This window comes from Talpa occidentalis, unplaced genomic scaffold, assembly GCF_014898055.3.
Source record: "Talpa occidentalis isolate TD23 unplaced genomic scaffold, MPIMG_talOcc4v2.1 talOcc4.9, whole genome shotgun sequence".
Lineage (NCBI taxonomy): Eukaryota > Metazoa > Chordata > Mammalia > Eulipotyphla > Talpidae > Talpa > Talpa occidentalis.
The window spans coordinates 59,968,002-59,990,396 of NW_023605305.1; the positions used below are offsets into that span (position 1 = coordinate 59,968,002).

Consider the following 22,395-nt stretch of genomic DNA (forward strand, 5'->3'; position numbering starts at 1 on the left):
ACATAAGAAGGCATCAATATTAAGCGATCTAACTGCGTGTGAGTCTTACAAGCTGTTACATTCAAGCAATTTTGTAAAAAAGGTACCACAATATAAAAGAGATATAATCTTTTGAAGAGCAATTCCACTTCAAGGACTTTATTGCAAGACTTATTCCCCCTTTTTTACCAAAGAATATGAAAAAGATATTCACTGTAGTCTCATTTGAAAGCCTCCCCAACTGGGTACATGAGGTCAATTAAATAAATGATTGTACATCAACAACAATAAACTATTTGACATTAAAAAGAATTAGGCTAGTTCTATAAATACTGAAATGGCAGGAGATATAATTGCGGCAAAGAGCAATGTGCTTAAAGAATACACCACACATTCCATTTATGTGTAAAAAAATTAAATGTTCAGCCACAAAAAAAAAAGTTACAAAAAAACAAGGTTTTTTGTCTGGGAGAAGTCAGTCATTGTGGTTAGAGGTAGATTTACTTGTCCTACTCATCTACTTGTGAGTTTTTATGCCATAGGTATTTATTATTTACTTTTAAAACTTTTCTAATATGCTCAGAAAGTCATGCAATAGTACATATGATAGGAAGGCAAATGAAAGGCACATATATAAAATTAACACGGTCTCTTCCTACAACTGATAAGAAAATGTTTTAAAGAGAATTTCATTGAGTAAAATTAGTAGCCAGGCAAAAACTATATACTAAGTTTTTCTCACCATTACTAAGTCATACCATAGCCAAGATTCAGCAATATAGTAATATTTGTGTTTCACTATTCTATTTGTGTTTCACTACCCATTTCTACTGGTAAGAAAAATTAATCACTTAATTTTCATAGGGAGGGATATTTTTATCACTCTTTTTAATGAGTCATCATTTGTCTTTGGTCTTTCAAGCCAAATTTTAAAGCATTACTAACAGTATTTACATAAGAAATCACCTCTCAATAGATGTTATTATGCTTTCTATTTTTATCTGTCAGAGTCTGAGATAAATCCAAAGTCTTTCAAAAATATCAGCGTTGAGAAAAACTTGAGTCTATTCATATCACAGAAGGGGAGAGAAAAGAGGAGTGGGATGTGGGAGGGAGGAGAATTATTGGTCAATAAATTTTACCTTTTAAATTATTGAAATCAAGAGTGCCATGAATGGCAATATCATGGCTAATGCTCAAAAATTGGCTAATGCCAAACATTTCCAGTGAATTATAATCATGAAGGGTTATTCAAAGTTCAACATAAATCAAAACACCAAAAAATATCCACCTTCCATGTTTAATTTATAAGGTCAATAGAAGGTAAAATCTACAGAGCCCTAAATTTACTTCAAGCTTTTTGTTAGAAATTAAAAATTACAGACTAACAGACTACCTAATAATTGCCTTATTATGAGCATTAACCCACAACAGATTACTTGCACTAATTTAGGATTCTTAAATTTGTAATTATTTTCTTTTGAAGCAATAAACTAGTTCTCACAGAATGCACATGAGCATGCTATATTAATTTTTAATACTTACTAAACTTCCACATAAGCATTAAAAATGAGAATACTATCTAGCAACTTGTCTTTAAAATATTAAATTTTTTACAAGCTAGAAAAACAGAAAGATCTCCTGTAATAAATTTAATACACAGGGACCTCCCCCCCCCATAATAAAATGCACAGAATTACCATCACAAGGAAAGGAGCTCTACTATACTATATAACATACAGAATAGTGGCTAGAGTAAATTTCAGGGACCAACTGCTTGAGTTCAAATTCTAGTTCTTTCATATACTAGCTGTGTGAACTTCAGCCAGCAATTCACCATTGACAGAAGTTGTGGAGTTATTTAACCTTTCTGTACCTCAGGTTCATCATTTTTTTTTTGTAATGAAATTTTATTGGTTTATCATTTGTTGATGAAACTATGTAATTTTAGGAGTATTGTTTCACATCACCACATGTGCACATGCTTCACTCACCCACCACCAAAGCACCTGTGCCAGCACAGTGTCACATCTGCCCATTCTACCCACTTCCTTCCCCCTCCCGTCTGGTAACCACCATATTTTTTACAGAGTCTAAGAGTTATTTTTGTTGTGTTTTCCTATCAGTTTTCTTTGGCCACTTAGAGTCCACAAATGAGTGAAACCATCTAGTAATTGTCTTTGACTTTCCCATATTTCACAAAGCAAATTTAATCATCAGTTTTTCTCATTTCTAAAATAAGGATAATAAGAGTATGAATTTTATACGATTCCTGTGATGAATACATAAAGGAATCAGAATAGTGCCACACAAATGTAAATACTCAATAAAGATAGTTATTACTATTGGCTTTGTATTAATATCAGAATTAATGTTAGAATGCATATTAGGAATAGTCCATGGAGAGGATATTCCAAGGAATAAAGACATTATACATTAACACTGGGGAATCAAACCAAAGATAACTAGGGCACAAAATATAAACCACACTTAGCAAGTGGCAAAAAATATACTATAAAATACTTATTAATCCAATTTTACTTAAATTTGAAATGGAACTTAATAACTATTATGTTGCTTAGAAAAAGAGTACATAGTTAAAGCCATAATATTCACGCTTGTAACAAATTATGCACATCACTGTTTTCCATGATCTAATCCTATAAGACATAAAGTTTCAGTGAACAATGACTTCTAATATGATACACACACCAGCAGGATTTTAACTAGCGACTCCATGGAGTAGTGTGTTGGCATATTTGACACTAACAACTATTCTACCTTTATTCAAATCACACCCAATCATATTTATTGTGGCTTCCCCGTTGCTTTCTCCTTTTCCTTTGCCCCAAACTATTTAAAATGTCTTTTATGAAAATGAATTTCTACACTTTGCTCTTTAGCTGTATAACTGAGCTGGAGAACTCTAATACCCGATTCAGCTCTTTCATTTCATGGATAAAGCCATGCTTTTCTCTGCTTAATTTCTTTTCTCTGTCAATGGTGTATCACCTGTCTGGACAGTCACCCAATAGCTCTATGGCCAATTTAAGATCCTTTATCTTCGCACTCATCTTTTGCTAAGGTTCAGCTCAATTTTTAAAAAAAAGTGAATTTCCAATCAATAATCTACAACTGGGTAACTCACATATGGTTCATCAATGGTTGGCTGCATTTTAGAAGGCAATTTCACAATTAAATGCAGACTTCACTAAATAAGGACATCTACTTATTAACTTTGCTACTTTCAGTAGATTGTTAACAGTTGATAGATAAAATATCTTGTATTATGGCTCCACCTTTGAGGACAACATCAAAACTTTTTGTGTTTATTTTCTATATTCAATGATTATTAATAATACATTTCAATAATGTAACATTTCCCACTTCTTTATGCAATAATTTAATTCAAACAATCCTTTAATCTAGACATTATTATTCCCATTAAAGGCAAAGAAATTGCATAAACACCAACGAAATATGAAGTACATGTTATATATATTTTTGTCAGGCTCTTGACAAAGGTATTATTACTACAGAAAAGTCACTAGTGAGAAAAGTGGTTAGTTGAAATTAATATTTCAAAGTAAATTTTCAATCTCTTCAATACTGCTAATGCAATGCAGTATTGGAAGCTCTCCCATTCTAGAAAAACTTTCTCCCTATGGCTAAGAAGCTTTCACAGTACTTCTTATTCCAAACATGCTAAACCTAGGAGTGCAGGAGAGGGTGGGGAGCTGATTGGCCTTATTCAGCAACCTAATAAATCCATACAGGAAGCATCAAATACAATAATAATCAGAAATGTGGCCTTTCATGGCTTTTGTTAAACCTTCACCTGGCCTTGCAAAAAATATTTTTGAACCCTAGAATTTATTACCTAATTACAACAAAGAATGGCATACCCAATTAATTAACTTGCCCAAAACTAAATTTTAAATTTTGTTTATGTGTCATCTAAATGTCATAGTGGGTAACAGTTTCACTCACCACTGATAAATGGTGGAAACATACTGCATACAACCATAAGTGTACTTAAAATTGACTTAAGGAAAACAAAGATTGAGTGGTTTTTCTTCCAAGGTTTACATACAGAAGTAAATATACTTTAATGTGAATCATATTAGCATTTAGGAACTGAGGCATTTTTCTATCAATTCCTTGAGAAGCACAAAACAAAACAAAACAAAACAAAAAGAACACCTAACACTTTCAGTAACATTACTTAATATTATTTGTGGAGAAATAAATTTCAGAATGTGTAATGATGATTGTGAAGAAGTAGCAGAAAACCTAGACTTTTAGAAATAAAAATAAAATTTGAAAAATCTCAAAGACATATTACAATGAATACAGTAAGGAATGCAGTAAGAAAGAGACATTTCACATTTAGAATGGACTACATTGTTTTTAAAAAATATAAAGCTCAGAATTGATAAATAATTTTTTCTGTTAACTAGGGATTAAACTGCTAAGGATTATCAAGTTTTTCTTTCTATGCTGAAGTTTGTTACTGTTTTAATTTCTGAGGTACTTCTCTGCTTTAGCATGTGCAATATTTAAAATATAAAAATTACAGATGTCATTTAACAGGATAAGAGCATCCATTATGCTATAAAAACTATATCAGAACACAAATATATGTGATGACATGATATAATTTAATAATACATAATTTAACACACATATTCTAGAGATAATGGAAATGTGTAAATCACAATGATCAAAACTGTTAACCCCCCAAAAAAATCCCTCAATGTGTTCATTAAGTTCCAGTTAATTTTGGTTAATCTAAACTTTATCATTCTGCAAATATTTATTAACCATCTATCATTTGGTAGGCAACAAGGTCACACTGGGGGAAGAAAAAAAGAAGTGTGCCTATCATTTATCTTATATTCTCTAATAGGAACCAATATATAAATTTAAAGAATCTTACTGTATTGATATTTCTTGATAAAAAATATTTCCCAAATAAATATTATTTGGAATCAAAAATTCTTAATTCAATAACATTCCAAAGAGAAGTTTTAACATTTGAGAAGTTATCTGGCACAGAACTATGCCAGAAAAAAATGAAACAGATACAATAATCTATTTCAATAATCTTAAATCACACTGCCAAAATATAAGATTTAATGTTCTTACATAATGCTCAAAGTATTTTTCTTTTAACATGTACGCAATTGCTTTATATTTAAAAAAAAATTGATTTTTATATTACTTGGCATTTTATGTGCTTTCATAGAGTACAGTGTGTTTTATTAAACCACAATGTATGTAGGCAGCACTACAGTATTAAAATGCACATCTTAAAAGTGAAGAGCTATCTTGCCAACAGTTTTAATTCCCCATGATAATCAGTCTGAAGGTACTATAAACTGGTAAACTAGAAAAAGATATAGTAGTCCTTTTGTGACATTTCACATCCCCCAAAATGCATCAGTAAATTTGCCCCAGTTATTATTGTGGTACATATAAACACACAACTAAATTACGTATTATATATTAAATATAAAAGGCAAGGTACACTTTTACCAACATTTTAATTTAATTAATTATATAATCTTATTGAGATTAATAAATAAGTGAAATTATAAACACCTTCACATGAAGGGTAAGGAGAGGAGAGTCAGAATTAAGAGCAATGTGTATGGGGTTTCATTTAGGAGAGATGAAAAGGTTCTAAAATTTTCATTTTAGAAAATACTTCTGCATATAGGAAAAATAAGTGAACCGCATGCTTCAATTGGGCAAATTTTATGGCATGTGAAACATTCCTCAATAAAGCTGGGGAGGGGGGAACCATCCTTATAAAAAAATTGCCATGTTATGGTCTCTAAAGGCATTTATGGGTATAAACAGTATTGTTTCCCTTATTGTCTGATTATATCATCCATCATTTTATTCACTAAGAGATTTATTGATTGTAAAGGTAACAGTGGAAATTATAATACCTCATCATAGACAATAGCATCATAGCAAATCATCAATTTTGCCTCTAACAATAGGTGCCTTAAACAATTCCTAGTTCGTACAACTTTCATGCAAACTAATCGCACCAAAAAACCCCACAAACTTCTATCTAGGTTCTTTTACCTGGTAATCCAAAATGCTGAATCCCAAGCCTTTATGATCTTTTACTAGTTCAACAATCTTGACTTCAGGAGACCACAGCGCTAATTCCCCATCATCATCATCTTCAGTGTTGACATCTATATTTTGGTCAGTCTGAAATACCAAAAAAAGATAAATGATTCAAAACAGTCTTTCCAATTCTGAAAAAAACTAACATATCAGGAATGTCACAGCTTCTTTTCAAACTGGGACTTCTCTTTGACATGCATAACTTTCCTCTTTAATCTTTTTAAAAGGGGCATGCACTGGGGCACGTACACTCTAGTGTACAATTATGAACATTCAAGCACTTAAAAATGCAGATTGTATTTTTTAATGTAAAGTACCTGCTTCATTCAAAGCATTAACACTGACCTCTTATACTTCAATGAGTTCTGTCATCCCATTAGAAGCATAAAAGGAAAAATATGCAATTTAAGAAAAGATGAAAACATCACACAAAGTCAAAGCTTCTAAGATATTTAAGTAATAGCACCTGAACTCATAATGCAAGAGGCCAACACAGAGAAAGACCAATGCAGGACATAGAAACCATTTCTATTGGTTCCTGGAGGTTTTCAAGAAAAACTTTACAAGAAAAGTATGGTGGGAATAAAAGTCCAGTCCTTGGTAATCAGGTCTAAAAACAGGTAAAAATTACTGAGTTGAAATAATGAAAATCTGATTTTGGAGGAAGTAAGTCAGCACACTACCCAGTAGAAAGGTCCTTTTATTATTTTCCCTGATCTCACACTCCCAATGTGCTCTTCCTCCAGGGTCCCCCTCCTTTCAAAGAAAAAAGCCACAATTGTATGGAATTACAGGAAGCTAAATTACAGATTGCCAAGAAGAAGAAGTGCTTCAACTTTCTGTTTTTATTCTATTTCTAGCTCTATATTATTAGTTGCATATGATTTATCTTCCCCAAAGTATTTTGAACTTCTATCTGAAACTCAAATTATCTTCTTTTCTTTGTAGCCCTAGCAACTATCAAAATGCCTGGCTTCCAGACTAGAATGGAAACTCTGTGAGGGCTACCATAGAGTTTACCATAATTGTCCACTCAACCCTCATTAGTGCTGGCTCATAGTAAGCACTGGCTATGTATCTGTTCAACATATTAATGAATCATCTATCTTTGAGTGGGGTTGAAACTCCTCTTTAATAAATGTACAGAAAAAATAATTTCAAATAGTAGAATTCTTAAAACTTTAGCTGATCTTAGTAAGTAAAATGAAAGTGCATTATTCCTACAAGCATAATTTTGAATAGCCTGTATAAGAGAAACCATTTAATATCAGCAGGGTTGTGGGTGTAGAAACCCTATAATGTGGAAGACTAAGGCACCACAGCTAATCAAAAACATCTTTAAAATTAGAGCTGATCCAGATCTCAGACTATCCCCGGAGGACATGGAAAGTCAATAACCAAACCATGCTGAATTGAATCTAAACATGGGAACAATTTTTTGGTTCTTGAATTACAAAACTTGAGATTAGTGAGTACGTTCTGGATCAATAACCTCTATATATATCAGCCTGATGTGAGGAAATAATATACTTAAAAAAAAAAAAACATAACTCCCAATAAAAAGTAAAGTTCCAATGGCTAATACAATATGATTGATGTTTTACTGGGGCATTTAATACCCTCACTGATTAATGAGCATTAGAATTTTGGCTGAGCTGCCTAACTATATAGGCTTTAAGGACCTTAGATGGTATGGGGATAAATGAAAAAAAAGAGACATGAAAAAGGGAGCCAGGATTTTAAGAAACCACTTATTATAAAACCCAAGTTTATAGAAATTTCAAGGCATTCAAGGTATACAAGATATTATACTCCAACCTGAAATATGTCACTTTGATACAATCAATTCAGCATAACTCCTATATTTACAGAATGGAAAGCAATCAACTAATGGGCAGCAAGGCTGACATTTAACATAATTCAAAGCTGTTGTTTACCTATTGTGGTAAAGTATGACAGATGGGAGCATAGAGTCAGCACGCTGGGTTTGTGATTTACACACCCTGTAAGATTAGATTAAAGTCATTTTTGTCAACCTTTAGAGTAAGCCATCAACCACATTTAATTTTAGTAAAGATAGCAAAAAATCACAAAAGTGTGACATTCATGTCCCTTCCTTGAAATATTTTTTACCAAAGATAAGTACTTTTTAAAAATGACTCAATCAATAACTGATAATTTGCTAAGTACCTCTTGTATAGCTAACACAGAATAAAAACACTGAGATGCAAAATAATTTTAAGGTATAGCCTCTGCCCACAGGAGCTGATAGTTTTCTTATAAAACCAAGATTAACATACACTTAATTATCTATGATGATAAGATAGTATTAGACACGTATAAACCTTTAGAAAATCAGGAGACAAGGAAGGGAGGACTGGAGAAGTCAAGACTAGCTATAGCTAACTTTTCTGAGTGCTTTCCACAGACAAGGTATTGCACTAAGACTTTTGCACACATTACTTCATTTCCTTCTCACACAAACTGATGAGGTGGGTAAGTACTAAAAGTATCCTGATTTTTCAGAGGAAGAATGTGAACAGAAAGTGAAGTTATTTGCTCAAAGATTCACAATGATTAAGTGATAGGGACAGCATCAAAATTTGTATATCTTAAAATCCAGATCTTGGAGAAATGGAAGGCTCCATGTACCTAAACTGGTGTAAACTGTATTAAAATAAAGATTTCTGCAAAGTAATATACAAGGGGAAAAAAAGAGCACCAAGAACACAGAAGCATTATTTTATTCTCTAACTTTCTGAATACTTTTACAGCAATTTTTAGACTTATTTTGAAATTGGCCATAGATCTTTATATTTTTAAGGTTCTGAAAATGGGAAGTCCATTAGATATTCCTCACGTACCAGCATCTTAAACTTATTAAGAGGAACTGAGTCGAAATGGGAGTGAAAACCAATGAGCTCAGGAATTACCAAAAAAAAAAAAAAAAAAAAAAAAAGCTCCTTTAAAAATCAAAGCGACAATAATGTCACCAAAATTTAAAGGGGAAAAAAAGAGAAAGTTTTATGACATTAAAAGTTACAACTTGAAAAGTGAGGCATTATTGCCTTTGAAAGCTCCTGTAGTTAAACAGAAAGGGGTCAAGTTTTTGTTCCCCACCCTTCATAATGCAATATACTCTTTAGGCCTCCTTGCTGAAATGGGCAAGTCTATGGGAACCACAGGCTTTTCATGCATTACCTCCATCTCAGAAACAGTGGATTCTGTGGGCCTTGGCTCATCTACAGATGCCTCATCATCACATAACCGTCGACAGCAAACCAAAGTAAAGGGGGGTGGCACTTCTTTAAGAAAGGAGACTGCTTCTCGGCGAGATTTCCCATAGAGTTGTACACCGTTGACCTAGAAAGATAACAGTAAGTCAGAATTGAGGAGGCACCAAGTAAAAAAAAAAATTAAAAAAATCTCTTTGCTTACATCAATCTGTCAAAATGAAGACAAAATACTGTCTATTTTTCCAGTAAACAAATTAAGTTGCTATTTTTCTAATAACCAAAAACATTAGAAATCCTTGAAAATTATAAAAATTAAGGTTAAGCTTTTACTGAACTTTGGTAAATAAAGTATAAAAGTAGGGTAAAACTATCACTGGATAAGTGACCAGCCTAATTTTCACACCTCCATATTTCCTCCTTTCTATAACCCATGTTCATCTCTTCTTAAGCACAATGATATCATGGACAGCCTCCCTAAAGCTATTTACACTGTTTTTTATTTCATTAGACCTTTATTACAACTATTAATACTTCTTCTAAGGATGGCAAAAACTGTTCAACTTAAAATGTATAGGGAGTGAAATCTAGGATGCTTGACTTAAGATTTAGTGTTAACTCAAAATTTCTTTCACATCCCAACAATTCCTCATTAACGATGGATGCTACCATCAAAACATTATCTAAATGCCTTATTTTTTTAGTATATAACAATACTTTGCACCAAAGTTGATTTAAAAAAACAAGTCTCTTCTAATTTTTTATATTTATGATTTTAGCTCTAGGAGCTCTCTCAGTTCTGACTGAAAGTCACTAAAAGCTGATCGGTGATAGTCCTCTGACATTGAGGCATGAATACAATCATAAAGCCAACAAATAATATTTCACATTTGACTATCTTCTTGGAAGGGTTCAATAGTATTACTAGTTTTAAAGGTATTTTTTGGCATGGCATTTATTTCTGATAGGCGCAGTGCTAATGTCCAGATAACTGGCAGGGCTGACTTTCCTGGGAGGAACCGATCCAAAAGGTCTGTCATTGCTCAGAAAATCAGAGCACAGTAGGTTGTAGGAAGTGTCCCATCAACAGGGATCTGAGTCCCTAGTCAACTGTCCCTTGAAACCACTCTCAGATCTGTAACATACCAAGCACTTAGCCATCAGGCCAGACATAATCGCCCTGCCTCTTAATTGTTTATAAAAAATCACCATATGATAAAGAGACCTCCACATGTTTCAGGGAGCTAACCCTACTGGAAAAGTGAGTTTCATCTTCCAAGACTTTTATGAGATGAAAGGGGTGTGGGAGACAGCAAGTTCAGCAGCAGATGAAAGGTCACTCCTTGAAAGAACTGCAAGTCAATCTTCATATAAAAACAGGCAGGGAGGTACTCATCACTGGTCATACCATGTCCACAGTGCCAACTGTTGTCACAAGCACAGAAAGTTCTAAAATCATCCAAATGAGAAGTAAACTGTACTGAAAATAAATCAAGCAGACATCACTGAAGCAAGAATTCTACCCATATACAAATATTAGTTTGTGTTTCACGTTACTTCAACAAATTAGAAAATCACTTCTCAGGTTTTTATCTTGGAGTACATTTAAATATTTATTTAGCTCATTACTTATTAATTTGAATTGTCTCCAATTATTATAGCAGTGCCTGGTAGTCCTCCTCACTGCTCTCTATTACAAAAGGGATTGGTCACATTTCCCATTACCAACTCCTATCTAAGGGGATTTATGGCTGCTGTAAATAGCTGCTCTGGGCTGAGACTTGGCACAATATTCTAACCCCAAAGCATATTTGTGTTTCTGGTTTTAAGCTCTACGGAGTACATTAAACACACACACTCACACACATACACACACCTCTCCATTCCCCTCCACCCCACCCTTTAAGTTCAGGAGTTTATTTGGCTAACTTTATAGGGATATTTTTTCTATATTTGATTACTCAGAAGAAGCCAATTTTTATTTTAGAGTTCATAATATTTCCCTAGGCCCTTCAACTTGAGACCCTCTTAAGTGCTGTCAAGTCTCAATTATTCAGACTTTGTGATTAGAAAACTCACGCACACGTACACATTTGCAGAGCACATAATATCGTCTAAGTATTGTCCTACTACATTACCTCATTCAGTCTTCACTCATCCAATCCCATAAAGATTGTTTATGCCATTTTCACAGGGATAATATTGCCAATGTCTCCAGTGAGATAATGCTTCATAGTTTACATGGGTGATATTCCATTAGATTCTCACAAATGCATAGTGAGGTGGGCATTTATTGAGGAAGAAAATGATTCTTCCTTAAGTGACATGCCAAGGCACACATGGCTCAACTGGGGCAAATTTAGAACCAAAATCAGTTCATGTGACATCCCAAGTTTTCCACCAAAAATCTGTATTTGGGGCTCCCCAGTGGAGCAATAGGTTGAACGCAGCACCGTGAAGCTGTCCGCAGCCTCTGCAGCACCAGTTCGATTCCTGGCCAGTCAGAGAGATTCCCACATGGCGTGGCAGACCTCTCCTGCCTCACCCGCTGTTCCCCTCAGCAGTGTACTTCGGTCCTTCTGCCTGTTCTGCTCCCTGCTCTGTCTCTGGTGAATTCTCTCACCCTCCTGCGCCTCTGGCCTGTACCCCAGTGCTTGTATAAATAAATAAATCTTAAAAAAAATCTGTATTTATGAATTCAACAAGTTTTCATGCTCCCTATTCCACCACATTCTAATACCAGATAGTAGGCCCATGGGATCTAATCATGGCTGAGGCATGGAGGAGGCGGCTGATAGCCAGGATCACCTGTACTTGTTCTATTTCAATCCAGCCAACAAATTTTATCACCTACCAAATATTAATAGTGAATCATACTTAATGTCACTGAAGTGTATACTAAAAATGGTTATAATGGTAAATTTTGTTATATATATGTTACAATAAAAAGAAAACTATACTAGCTATTACTTACGTTTCCAAACCTCCCAAACAAATACATCTCATCTCTCAATACCTGACAACTATACATTAGAGAAGTGGGCTCTAAGTGATCTCCAATCTACAGATTATCATATGTGACTTCGACAAAGTTATGGCACGCACTCTGCAAATCAAAGATAGACACGATTGAGCACAAATACAAACAAAAAAACCCGTAAGCGACATTAAGAATCAAGTAGGAAGCATACCAATATCACTACCTCTTAAAAATATCAACTTACTATATCTTAAAATAGAACTTCAACACTCTACCCTCATTTACTTATGAAAGAATGGGATAACTTAGTCACAGTACTTTTCCTTCTAATCTTGAAATCCAACCTAGAATTCGCAACACACTTCTCTAGATAGCCAGAAATTATTAGAAAAAAATGCAGCTGCATCCAAGAAGGCACTTATTTGCTATCCTTGTCATTCCACTTTCAGCAAACACAAACTTTAGAGAGAAACCTCTATAATCAAGATACATGGGATTCTGATCTTGGCTAAGGCTATTAGGCTAAATTCTATTAAGCCCAACCTAGAATTTCTTGTGTATCTTAAATCTTAACTCTTATGACAAATCTCTTTTACACAGCCCTCTCTAAGTTTGACCATTCCCCATATCTTTATTGAAGATGTTGAGAAATAGTGTGATGTAATTTTTAAAAACAGTAAAATGGGAGTTAGAAAACTAACATCATTATCCTACCAGTATATAAAGTAGGAAGGTTAGTGCCTCACTTTCTTATCTGTAGAAGTAGACTTTTCAATGTTACTTATCTGTTGTTAGCTACAGAATGGTCCAGTCTAATAAAACCTTTCAGCAAAGTTATAGCAAGCAGAAGCCTTCTAGAATTACTCTGACTGAAGAGAGATAGGGAAACTGAGAGTGAACTCACTGGAGACTGCCACTTTGGGGTGAGGGAGTTCCAAGGAGACAATATGAAAACCAGTCAATAATACATAAGTCTGTGGCCGTTGTTCTCCAATCCTTATTAGAAATCAACAAAACCTACAAATAAGTGCGACCACATGTTGCAAACAAGGGTCAGAGATTAGAGCCTTAGAAAGAACTTTGCTTAAAAGAAAAAATACTAATTATGCTATCAAACTAAAATGGACATTAGCTTCTTAGTATTTGAGATAAAACAGACATACAATTGGTAAATTTAAGGTGTACAATGTGATGGTCTGTACAATTTGATTTACAATCATACTATAAAATGATTACCACAGTAAGGTTAATTAACACACCACACCTCACACTATTACCGTGTGTGTGTGTGTGTGTGTAATGAGAAAATTTAAGGTTTCCTTTCTTAACTATTTTCACTTCCAGGAAGCCCTTCCTGATAAATGGGTTAACCATAGTCATCAAGTATTTTTCAATCTAAGAACTCACACTAGCAGTGGTGATACTGTAACTCAGTGGATTTCTGATAAGAGTAGATTTTCTTAAAACTTAAATATTATTGCCCTGGGTCTTTCCTTATAAGTTTTACCTCAAGCAGCTCATCTTCTGGTTGTAGGAGGTTCAGTGTATCAAGAGGACCGCCTGGTACAATTGAAGAGATATAATGGTGCCCATCAAAGGAATCCACTTCCATGCCAAGTCTCAGAGTGTGAATGGGCAGCAGCTGTAGCAAAATACAGAGCAGTAATATTAAACCAAAGGACACATGGACAATTACTCCACCATCAAGCACCATGTTGACATGAAAACCCCACTTCTTGAATCAGACCACCAAAATCCCAAGAGAAAAATAAAGGGAAAGGGCCTCCCTCCCCTGGTGGCGCAGGCAGTTGGGCGCAGCACTGTGAAGCTGTCCACAGTCTCTGCAGCGCCAGTTCAATCCCGGCCAGCCAGCGAGAATCCCATGTTGTGCGGCAGACCTCTCCTGTCTCGCTTGCTGCTCCCCTCAGCAGTGCATTTCAGTAGATCTGCCTGTTCTGTTCCCCACTCTGTCCCTGGTGAATCCTCTCACTCTCCCATGCATCTGGCCTGTACCCTGGTTCTTGTATGCATGAATAAATAAATCTTAAAAAAAAAATTTTACCATGATTTAAAAAAAAGAAGAAAAAGGGAAATCAATCATATATAAAATATGAAATCATTGATATTCTTGTTCTCACTTCTATTTTCTTTGCAGATTCCCCAGGAATAGAGATACAGACACACAAAGTCTTACTTCATTTCTAAGTGACAGGAGGGTCAGACTTCCTACAGTTCCCAGTTTATACTGTTTCACTTTTCTGCAGGACTTTGCATCCCTTAGAACATCCGAGCTCCTCTTTATTACCCAATTGGCTTTTCTCACACTTCAATAACAAGAAAGAGTCACTTCCAGGAAGCCCTTCCTGATATCTGGGTTAATATGCCTCCATCTGGGGCAAAGACCACCTGTGCACATTTCTATCATAGCTTACAGCAAAATGGGTTTAAAATTCCTATTATTTTGATTGTCTCCCTTTCCCCTACTTGAGTTCAGAGTCTGTATCTTTTCTCTCCATAACCTCTCAGGTGCAAGAACAGTTCCAGGAACTACACATGACCTCATTTAATGTTATTTGAACTAACCCATGAAAAACACTAACTAAATCAAAATGTCCTTTTCCATCTCACCAACTTAAGTGAGAACAATTTCCAATGGGGCAAAGGGATGGGTGTGTAATAAGGGAGGGTACTATTATTTCACTCTAGGATTGATATTGTTGGCTTCAAAGGATACATATAGGCTAAGATAAGAGTCACAGGTTAGGAAACTCTGCCAATGTCAAAGGAAGGAGAGAAATGTTTTATTGTTGCTGACTGCAAAGGTGAAAGCCTTCACCAAACTCCATTCCCTTGAATTTCAAAGATGGAGCTACTGATTTCTCATTGTGGCTGCATAAATTCAAATGTGATCAGTGGTACTAATTATGACTTATACTTCCCATATCAACTGTCACTTACCTAAAAATAAGAAGTACACTTCTAAGTATATACTTGATAAGAAGAAAACACCACACACCTATGGGGACCATAGGACTCTCCCTCATTTTTCCTATTGTCTCTGATCCCTTATCTCTGAACCTGTCACCTTCCCTCAGTCTGCTCCAAGTCCCTAGAGCCCACAGGCCTTCTTCAGAAAACAGATGGGGCTCTGTTTTTCACAGACAATTGTGAAATGGCAAGCCGTACAACTGACTAAGAAGACCCCATGACTTAGAATCGGCATGAGGGATGTCTGGTCCCGGGATAATTCTCTGAAAATTAAGTTCTCCTACAATCTATCTCTGGCAATAACATGTTCTAGGACTCTAAATGGAGGTAAAGATTGTTTTTACTCTTGTTCCTGCTCTGTGATTTCTTTCTCACTGCTACCACCTTGTTCTCTTGTCTACTCATTATACCAACTCATGTTTATCAAGCTAGTATTAATTCTGAAATAAGTTTGCTCATCCATGACTGCCAACTCCCTTCCTTCCTTTGTCTGAGTCAAACACTGGGGGACAGCGGTCAGTGGGTCCTCCCCCACAGGTCATCTCCAAGGTGTGCTAACACCCACTTGCAAGAGTAGGTGACTCAATTTTCAGAAATGTTGCAAGCCACTTGTTAAATATAGCCATTGCTGTAAATTAAATTATATAAGGTTACATTTAAATTTTTTAAAATGCAGCAGGTACTCAAAATCTATCACTTCCCAACTGTTTTTACCACATTTCACTTATGTTGTTGAAGTGACTTCTGTTACTATCTGGTAGAAATTCTATCTAAAAACTCAGAGAATATCAAAGATGTAAATAACTGAATGAGACAGATGAAAGGTTTGATTTCTTTGGTGGCTAAATATTGCTGGATTAAGTCATTAAATAATCTCCACCAGAGAAGCCTAAAACAAGTGCCATTAAGATTCACCTTGCAACTCTGTTTGGTGATGTCATTTGGTAGCTTGAAACCTGCCATGCTGGCAGTATTTATACCAAAGATACCTAGATACCTATAAATGTTTTTGGGGTTTTTTTGTTTTTTTTTTTTGTTTTTTTTTTCGGTTTTTTTTTTTTTTGCATTTTGATAACTAGATCTTTAGCAGCATACCTGGCATCTAGTTCACACACACTATCCCAGAACAGAATTGGGAGTTGGGATCTAGTTCGCACACACTATCCAGCACATATTTATAGAGGGAAAACACATGCAAGGACTCGAGCTAAAAGGCAGAATTATTGGGCGAATGAAAGGAACATTACCTACCCGAGTGGAACTGACATCTTGTGTGGATTATAGACAATAAACAAGCAAGATGGCAAGAAGACACAAGCAAACAAGTAAACAGCTAATCAACAAGCAAACGAAAAAACAAATAAATACTAATTGTGATGACCAGTATGAAGGAAGCAAGCAGGCAGGGGCAGGACATGAGACAGCTGACAGATGCCAACCATCTGGGACAGTTGGTCAGAGTAGATTTCACAGAGATGAGGACATGTAAGGGAGACTTGAAGAATAAGATTCAGCCCTAACAAACAGCCTGTGGGGAGACTGCTCGTGGGAGGGGAGTGAAAAGATCAGTGCTAAATGTTTGGTTTGAGCACCTGAGTAGATGGTGGCAGTCATTTGTACACAGAAATAAACACCCTGATTAAAAAAAGACATTGTTGTACACACAAAGAAATCTTTCCTACCTATATAATATGCCCCCCCAAAAAAAAGGATTAATAAGGGAACAGATTCCAGTCTCCTCTTCAATTCCTTACTAATCTGCTCTATTTACTCGGTTGCTCCCCATTCACCATATCCTTGAAACAGTTGATGTCAGGAATAGACCGAATCTCTGAGGAGCAGCAGAGGCTTACCAAAGGAATATCTTGCCTGCCAGATACAGGATGGTGCCCTTCAAAGGCTCTTCTCCCGATATCTATAAACACCACACACTCCCTAGAAACTTAAACCATGAGCAAAACACACATACTCCATCTTCAATCATGCTGAACAAATAAACCAAAAATGATGTTTATGAAATCTGTCAATCTGAAGGAGGCCTACTTAATATTAGTTCTGAATCAAAATCTGAGTACAGCTGGGCTTCTGAGACTTCATGTTATATTGCTGCAGGCTTCTCCAAGAGAGCAGGACTGTTTAATTACCTGTCCCAGTTGCACTTAGCAACTAAACAAATCAACCGCTTCATCTATCTCTTTTGGTTGTCCACCCTTTTGGTATTCTGAGTCCTTAGAGAACAGAAAGTACTAAAATGACAGGAGTGGGTCCAACAGACAGATGATTGATGCCTTCATCACATCATGTTATGTTTTTTGATGCTTATTCAATGAGCTTTGCAGGGTCCTATTTAAAGTGACAAAGTTAATAAGTGACAGACTTTTCATGATCCTGATATGGCAAGGAGAGGATATTCGCAATGTATCCGAGCAAAGTGTGACCACTGTGTGATTACAGTCTGTGCTAAATGAAGATCCAGTAATATCAAGCAAGCTATATGCCTTCAACAGTGAATAGAGACCTGTCATTAAAATAAACTGCAATTCATTCATTTTGCTAAAAACTCTACTTTTAGGATCCTGAAACCAGATAGGGAAAAAAAAAATATACATATTTTTTGCTCAAATATACATACATATTTGCTCAAATAGGAATTTAAATGATGTTTCAGGGAGGGAAACTTCTGGAAAGGAATGATCCAAAGATTTATCAGTGGGGTGGGGGAGGGTACTCCAGAAGAGTTTAACTCAAAATAAAGTAAGACCCATAATTGGGTCTTATAAAATACACACACACACTCAGTGAAGATATTAAATGATGATTTATGTTTAAAGATTAGGGAGAGGGCCTCCCCGTGGCGCAGCGATTGAGCGCTGGGTTGCGAAGCTGCCTGCAGCCTCTGCAGCGCCGGTTCGATCCCCAGCTGCCGGGCGAGGGTCCCACATGGCACGCAGACCTCTCCTGCCACGCCCGCTGCTCCCCTCAGCAGTGTACTTCGGTCCTTCTGCCTGATCTGCTCCCTGCTCTGGCTCTGGTGAATTCTCTCACCCTCCCGCGCTTCTGACTGTACCCAGTGTTTGTATAAATAAATAAATAAATCTTTAAAAAAAAAAAAATAAATAAAGATTAGGCAGAAATACTTAGCAAATTTACCACAAATAATGTACTTTCCAAGACTGAGGCTACAACTTTTATACCAATGATAAAATATAGCATAATAGCCCCCAGAAAGGTGCATTTACTCAGAAGTTGTACAAGATAATCAATTCATTAATTTGATTTATATTAGTCCTTCGCCCATCTAATTAATTCTAAATGTTCAAAAACACACCGTATTTATGTATACTGAATGTATATTGAAGATTCCCTTTAGGCACATAATACCCAGGTCAAGCACCACTTGCCCATTTATCATTTTAGATTTTTTTACCTGCCTGGTCAATGTGATATTTGAGCCTCTGACATCTGGCCTAACAGTTTGCAGTTATGACCAACTCTTTCTCCACTTGTGCACTTGGCACGTCCTCCACTGGTATCTCCACTGCTATTTCTCCAAATCCATTATCCAGAGTATAGTTCAAATGCCATCCCTCTCAATAAGCCTCCATCCTCTGCCTTAAAGAAGTGATATCTCCTTTCCTCAATTTATTTGAGACATTTTAGCAAGACCAGAACAATTCTCAATGGAATAGGTAAGAAAGGGAACAAAATTTCCTTTACGGACCTCACTCCAAACCTATAGAATCAGCATATTGGTCAGAAAAAACAAAACAGGACAAGGATTTTGAAAAAACTCCTTCAATGTTTCTGAAACATTGCCCTAGTAGAAAATTGTTGTCACCACAGGTTTCCCCCGCTATGTGAAAGGAGGTTATTTTGGGGATCTGGAAATGCTATTAGTTTATATAGAACAAATTTTAAATTTCCAGACCCTAAAACTAACCTACAAATAGGAATGCTCTGCTTTTGGGTAGCAGAGGAAATCTAGATAGTCATTTGATTCTTGTCTTGTGTTCTATACTCAAAAAGAGACAAGCAAAGTATAAAATTACACACTTGAGAACTTGTGACAGTTGTCTTAGGTTGTCTCTGGTGAAGAGAACAAGGGCACTGGAATGGGAAGGTAACTTTTTTCTGTGGTACATACTTCTGCAAACTTAAATTTTATGTCCTGCCCATATATTATCAATTCAAAAGAAAAGGGAATGGCACAGGTTTAGAAGTCAGATAATGCTTGATTTGTTTCCTCACTTGCCACTTACTAGCAGTATGTAGCCTTTTAAAAAAAAAAAAGATCTGGTTTACTTATGCATACAAGAACTGGGGTGTAGGCCAGAGGTGCGGGGTGGGTGGGGGAGAGGGGGTGACAGGAGTCACCAGAGACAGAGTGGGGAGCAGAACAGGTGGATCAATTGAAATACACTGTTGAGGGGAGCAGAGTTTAAGACAGGAGAGGTCTCCTGCACCATGTGGGTTAGCTTCCTGGTTGGGGATTAAACTCATGCTGGAGTGGCTGGTGATAGCTTGATAGTGCTGAGACTTAACCCCTTGTGCCATCAGGGAGGCCCTGCATGTAGTCTTAAGCAAGTCACTTTACCTGCCTGACCTTCAGTTTCCATGTATCATAAATGGGAAGGAGGAAATAGTCACTGAGCACTAAAGTTGTTGTGAGAAATAAAGTATATATCCTAAGAAAAAAATGGACCCTGGTAACCACAGATAATCTCAACTTCTAGAGGACAAAGTATTTCCCAATGCCTTAAAAAAAATATTTGCTCACAGAGAATTAAAGGGAAATGTTTTCATATCCTCTGGTTCAGAAAACATAATTCAGGAAAGAAATAAAGTAAAAATTGTTAGTCTATCCTGTCAAAACCAGAGAACAGGACCTGGCATTTTTGGTTCCCAAGGCAGGGGTATTACTAATGCTTATTCCATATTACAATTGATGGCCAGCAAAAAGGTCACTGAAATGTGCTTAATGCTTCTCCCGCACAGTGCTGTGATTATCTTAATAGTAAACACTTGCCAAGAAAGCCATCCCTAAAAGTGCAAGTCTCCCCAGATGCGGGAAAACTGCTCTGGTGTCATGATTAACAGCTTCCTAGAAGCAGGCAGCTAATGCTTAAGCCACTGTAAATTGCTTTCGCCTCCCTCTTTCCCCACAACTCCATCACCTAGGAAGAAAACCTTATCTGTTAACACTGGCCCGTAATATATGAAGATGCTTCTTGAATCATTCCTTTGAGGGGAGATATGGGGTGGTAACCAGACTGATCATCTAAAGGCTGCTTGGGAACACCAGCTACAGCCATGGAACTCAGCTTTCTTTTTTTTTTTTTTTTTAAAGATTTATTATGCATACAAGAGCTGGGGTACAGGCCAAAGATATGGTTGGGTAGGGGGCGGGGTGAGAGGATTCACCAGAGACAGAGTGGGGAACAGTTAACAGGCAGACTGACCCAAGTACACTGCTTAGGAGAGCAGCGGGCAAGTCAGGAGAGGTCTGCTGTGCCATGTGGGTAGCTCCCTGGCCAGCCAGGGGATTAAAATTGTGCTGCAGAGGCTGCGGACAGCTTCACAGGCTGCATCTTAACCTTTGTGCCACGAGGGAGGCCCAGGAACTCAGCTTTCTTAATCAAAAAGCTAAAGGGACAGAGGAAAAACCTAAAACCTGACATCTGTCTATGACACTACCTGCTGAAAACCTTCCTCTGGTGTTACCTGGCGTGAAGAATAAAGCTCAGTCCTCTCAGCATGAATCTCGAGGCCCTGCAGCAACTGGTTTTTACACCAATTTCATTTAACAAGGTTCTACTCTTCATTTAGTTTGACCCAGACAGTCCCAAACATGTAACAGCCACTCCTCCCCCACATAGCCACCTCTATCACAGGTGCTTTATCTGACATTTACCTGTTTCACTCCCCACATTCTTTTTAAATTTTTTTTGAAGTATCACTGTATTACAGCTTTGTTAATATTTTGAGAATATAGGATCTCTCTCTGTGCTATGCTTGCTGTATGTAGTTCTCCCACCACCAAAGCGCCCATAGTCCTGGGCCATAGTATTCATGCTCTTCCCCCTCCCCTGCCACAGTTCTCATCCCTCCCTTCTTGGATGCTTCAGATCTGTGGTCAGTTTTCAAGTACTGGCTATACAGTTTATCTTTGTTTCACCCTTTGTTTGATTGCTCTATATTCCACATATAATTGACACCATTAGAATATCTCACTAACTTTACCTCTTGCATTGGTATTAATAGTATTTTTGTATATTCTGTTAGTTTCAGTATCAATGTAAATTTGTCTCCTAAAAAGAAACTGGGGCTATCTTTTGTCTTTGTGCTGCCCTGGAATGGTGAAATACAGCTGAGAAAACTCAACTTTTCAAGACTTGGGAGCATTGTGTCATGAAGCCATTGGGTTGCCCCAGGTTCATTATTTTTGTAGAGGGACTCTTCTACAACTTTTTCTCATTTCTTATTTGGAAATTTATCTGGAGAGTCTATCTCTATTGGAATAAATTTTGAAGAATTTAAGAAAACTCATTTTGAATATTGCATGTGACAGCAGAATTTAATCTGGGCTTAGCTCAAATACCCCATGTGGGATTGCTGTATGAATCTGAAACTATTCTGACAGAAAAGCCTTTCCTTTCTCAATACTTGTTGAAAAAAATCCACCTAAAAGGCTTTTCTAAGTTTTAATTACCCTGTTCTGAATATTCAGAATAGGAAGTACAAAATTAATTTGCAGTGAAAGGACACTCTAAGTGCTGGGAAATACTCTAAGTTTCCTTTTGGCATGTTATTAGAAATAAAGCTATCACAAATTTTTTTTAAGTTGAAGAAAAACATTGCCTGTACTCAGAAGATGAACTACTTCTCTGCCCTAAACAGCTAGACCTGAAAGATTCTTTAAAGTCTATTATTTGTGGTCTTGACTTTCAACAAACATTTTAAAAGGATTTATAATAGCTGAAAGGTTACTCAGTACAATATTATGCACTGATTTACATATGGGAAAATCAGTTAAACTGGGTTCTTGGCTTCTGGAAGTGGCACAAGGGA

The 22,395-nt window shown here is 36.3% G+C and overlaps 1 protein-coding gene across 1 annotated transcript in view; it reads right to left on the reverse strand.

The window, feature by feature from the left end:
- Positions 1-22,395, reverse strand: part of PATJ (PATJ crumbs cell polarity complex component) — a 274,406-nt gene that overhangs the window by 206,814 nt on the left and 45,197 nt on the right. The window contains exons 15-17 of the mRNA XM_037500637.2: positions 13,847-13,981; positions 9,328-9,489; positions 6,079-6,210 (exon numbers count right to left, since the gene is read on the reverse strand). Coding sequence (XP_037356534.1) covers positions 6,079-6,210; positions 9,328-9,489; positions 13,847-13,981 — 429 coding nt within the window. The remainder of the gene's footprint in view (positions 1-6,078; positions 6,211-9,327; positions 9,490-13,846; positions 13,982-22,395) is intronic.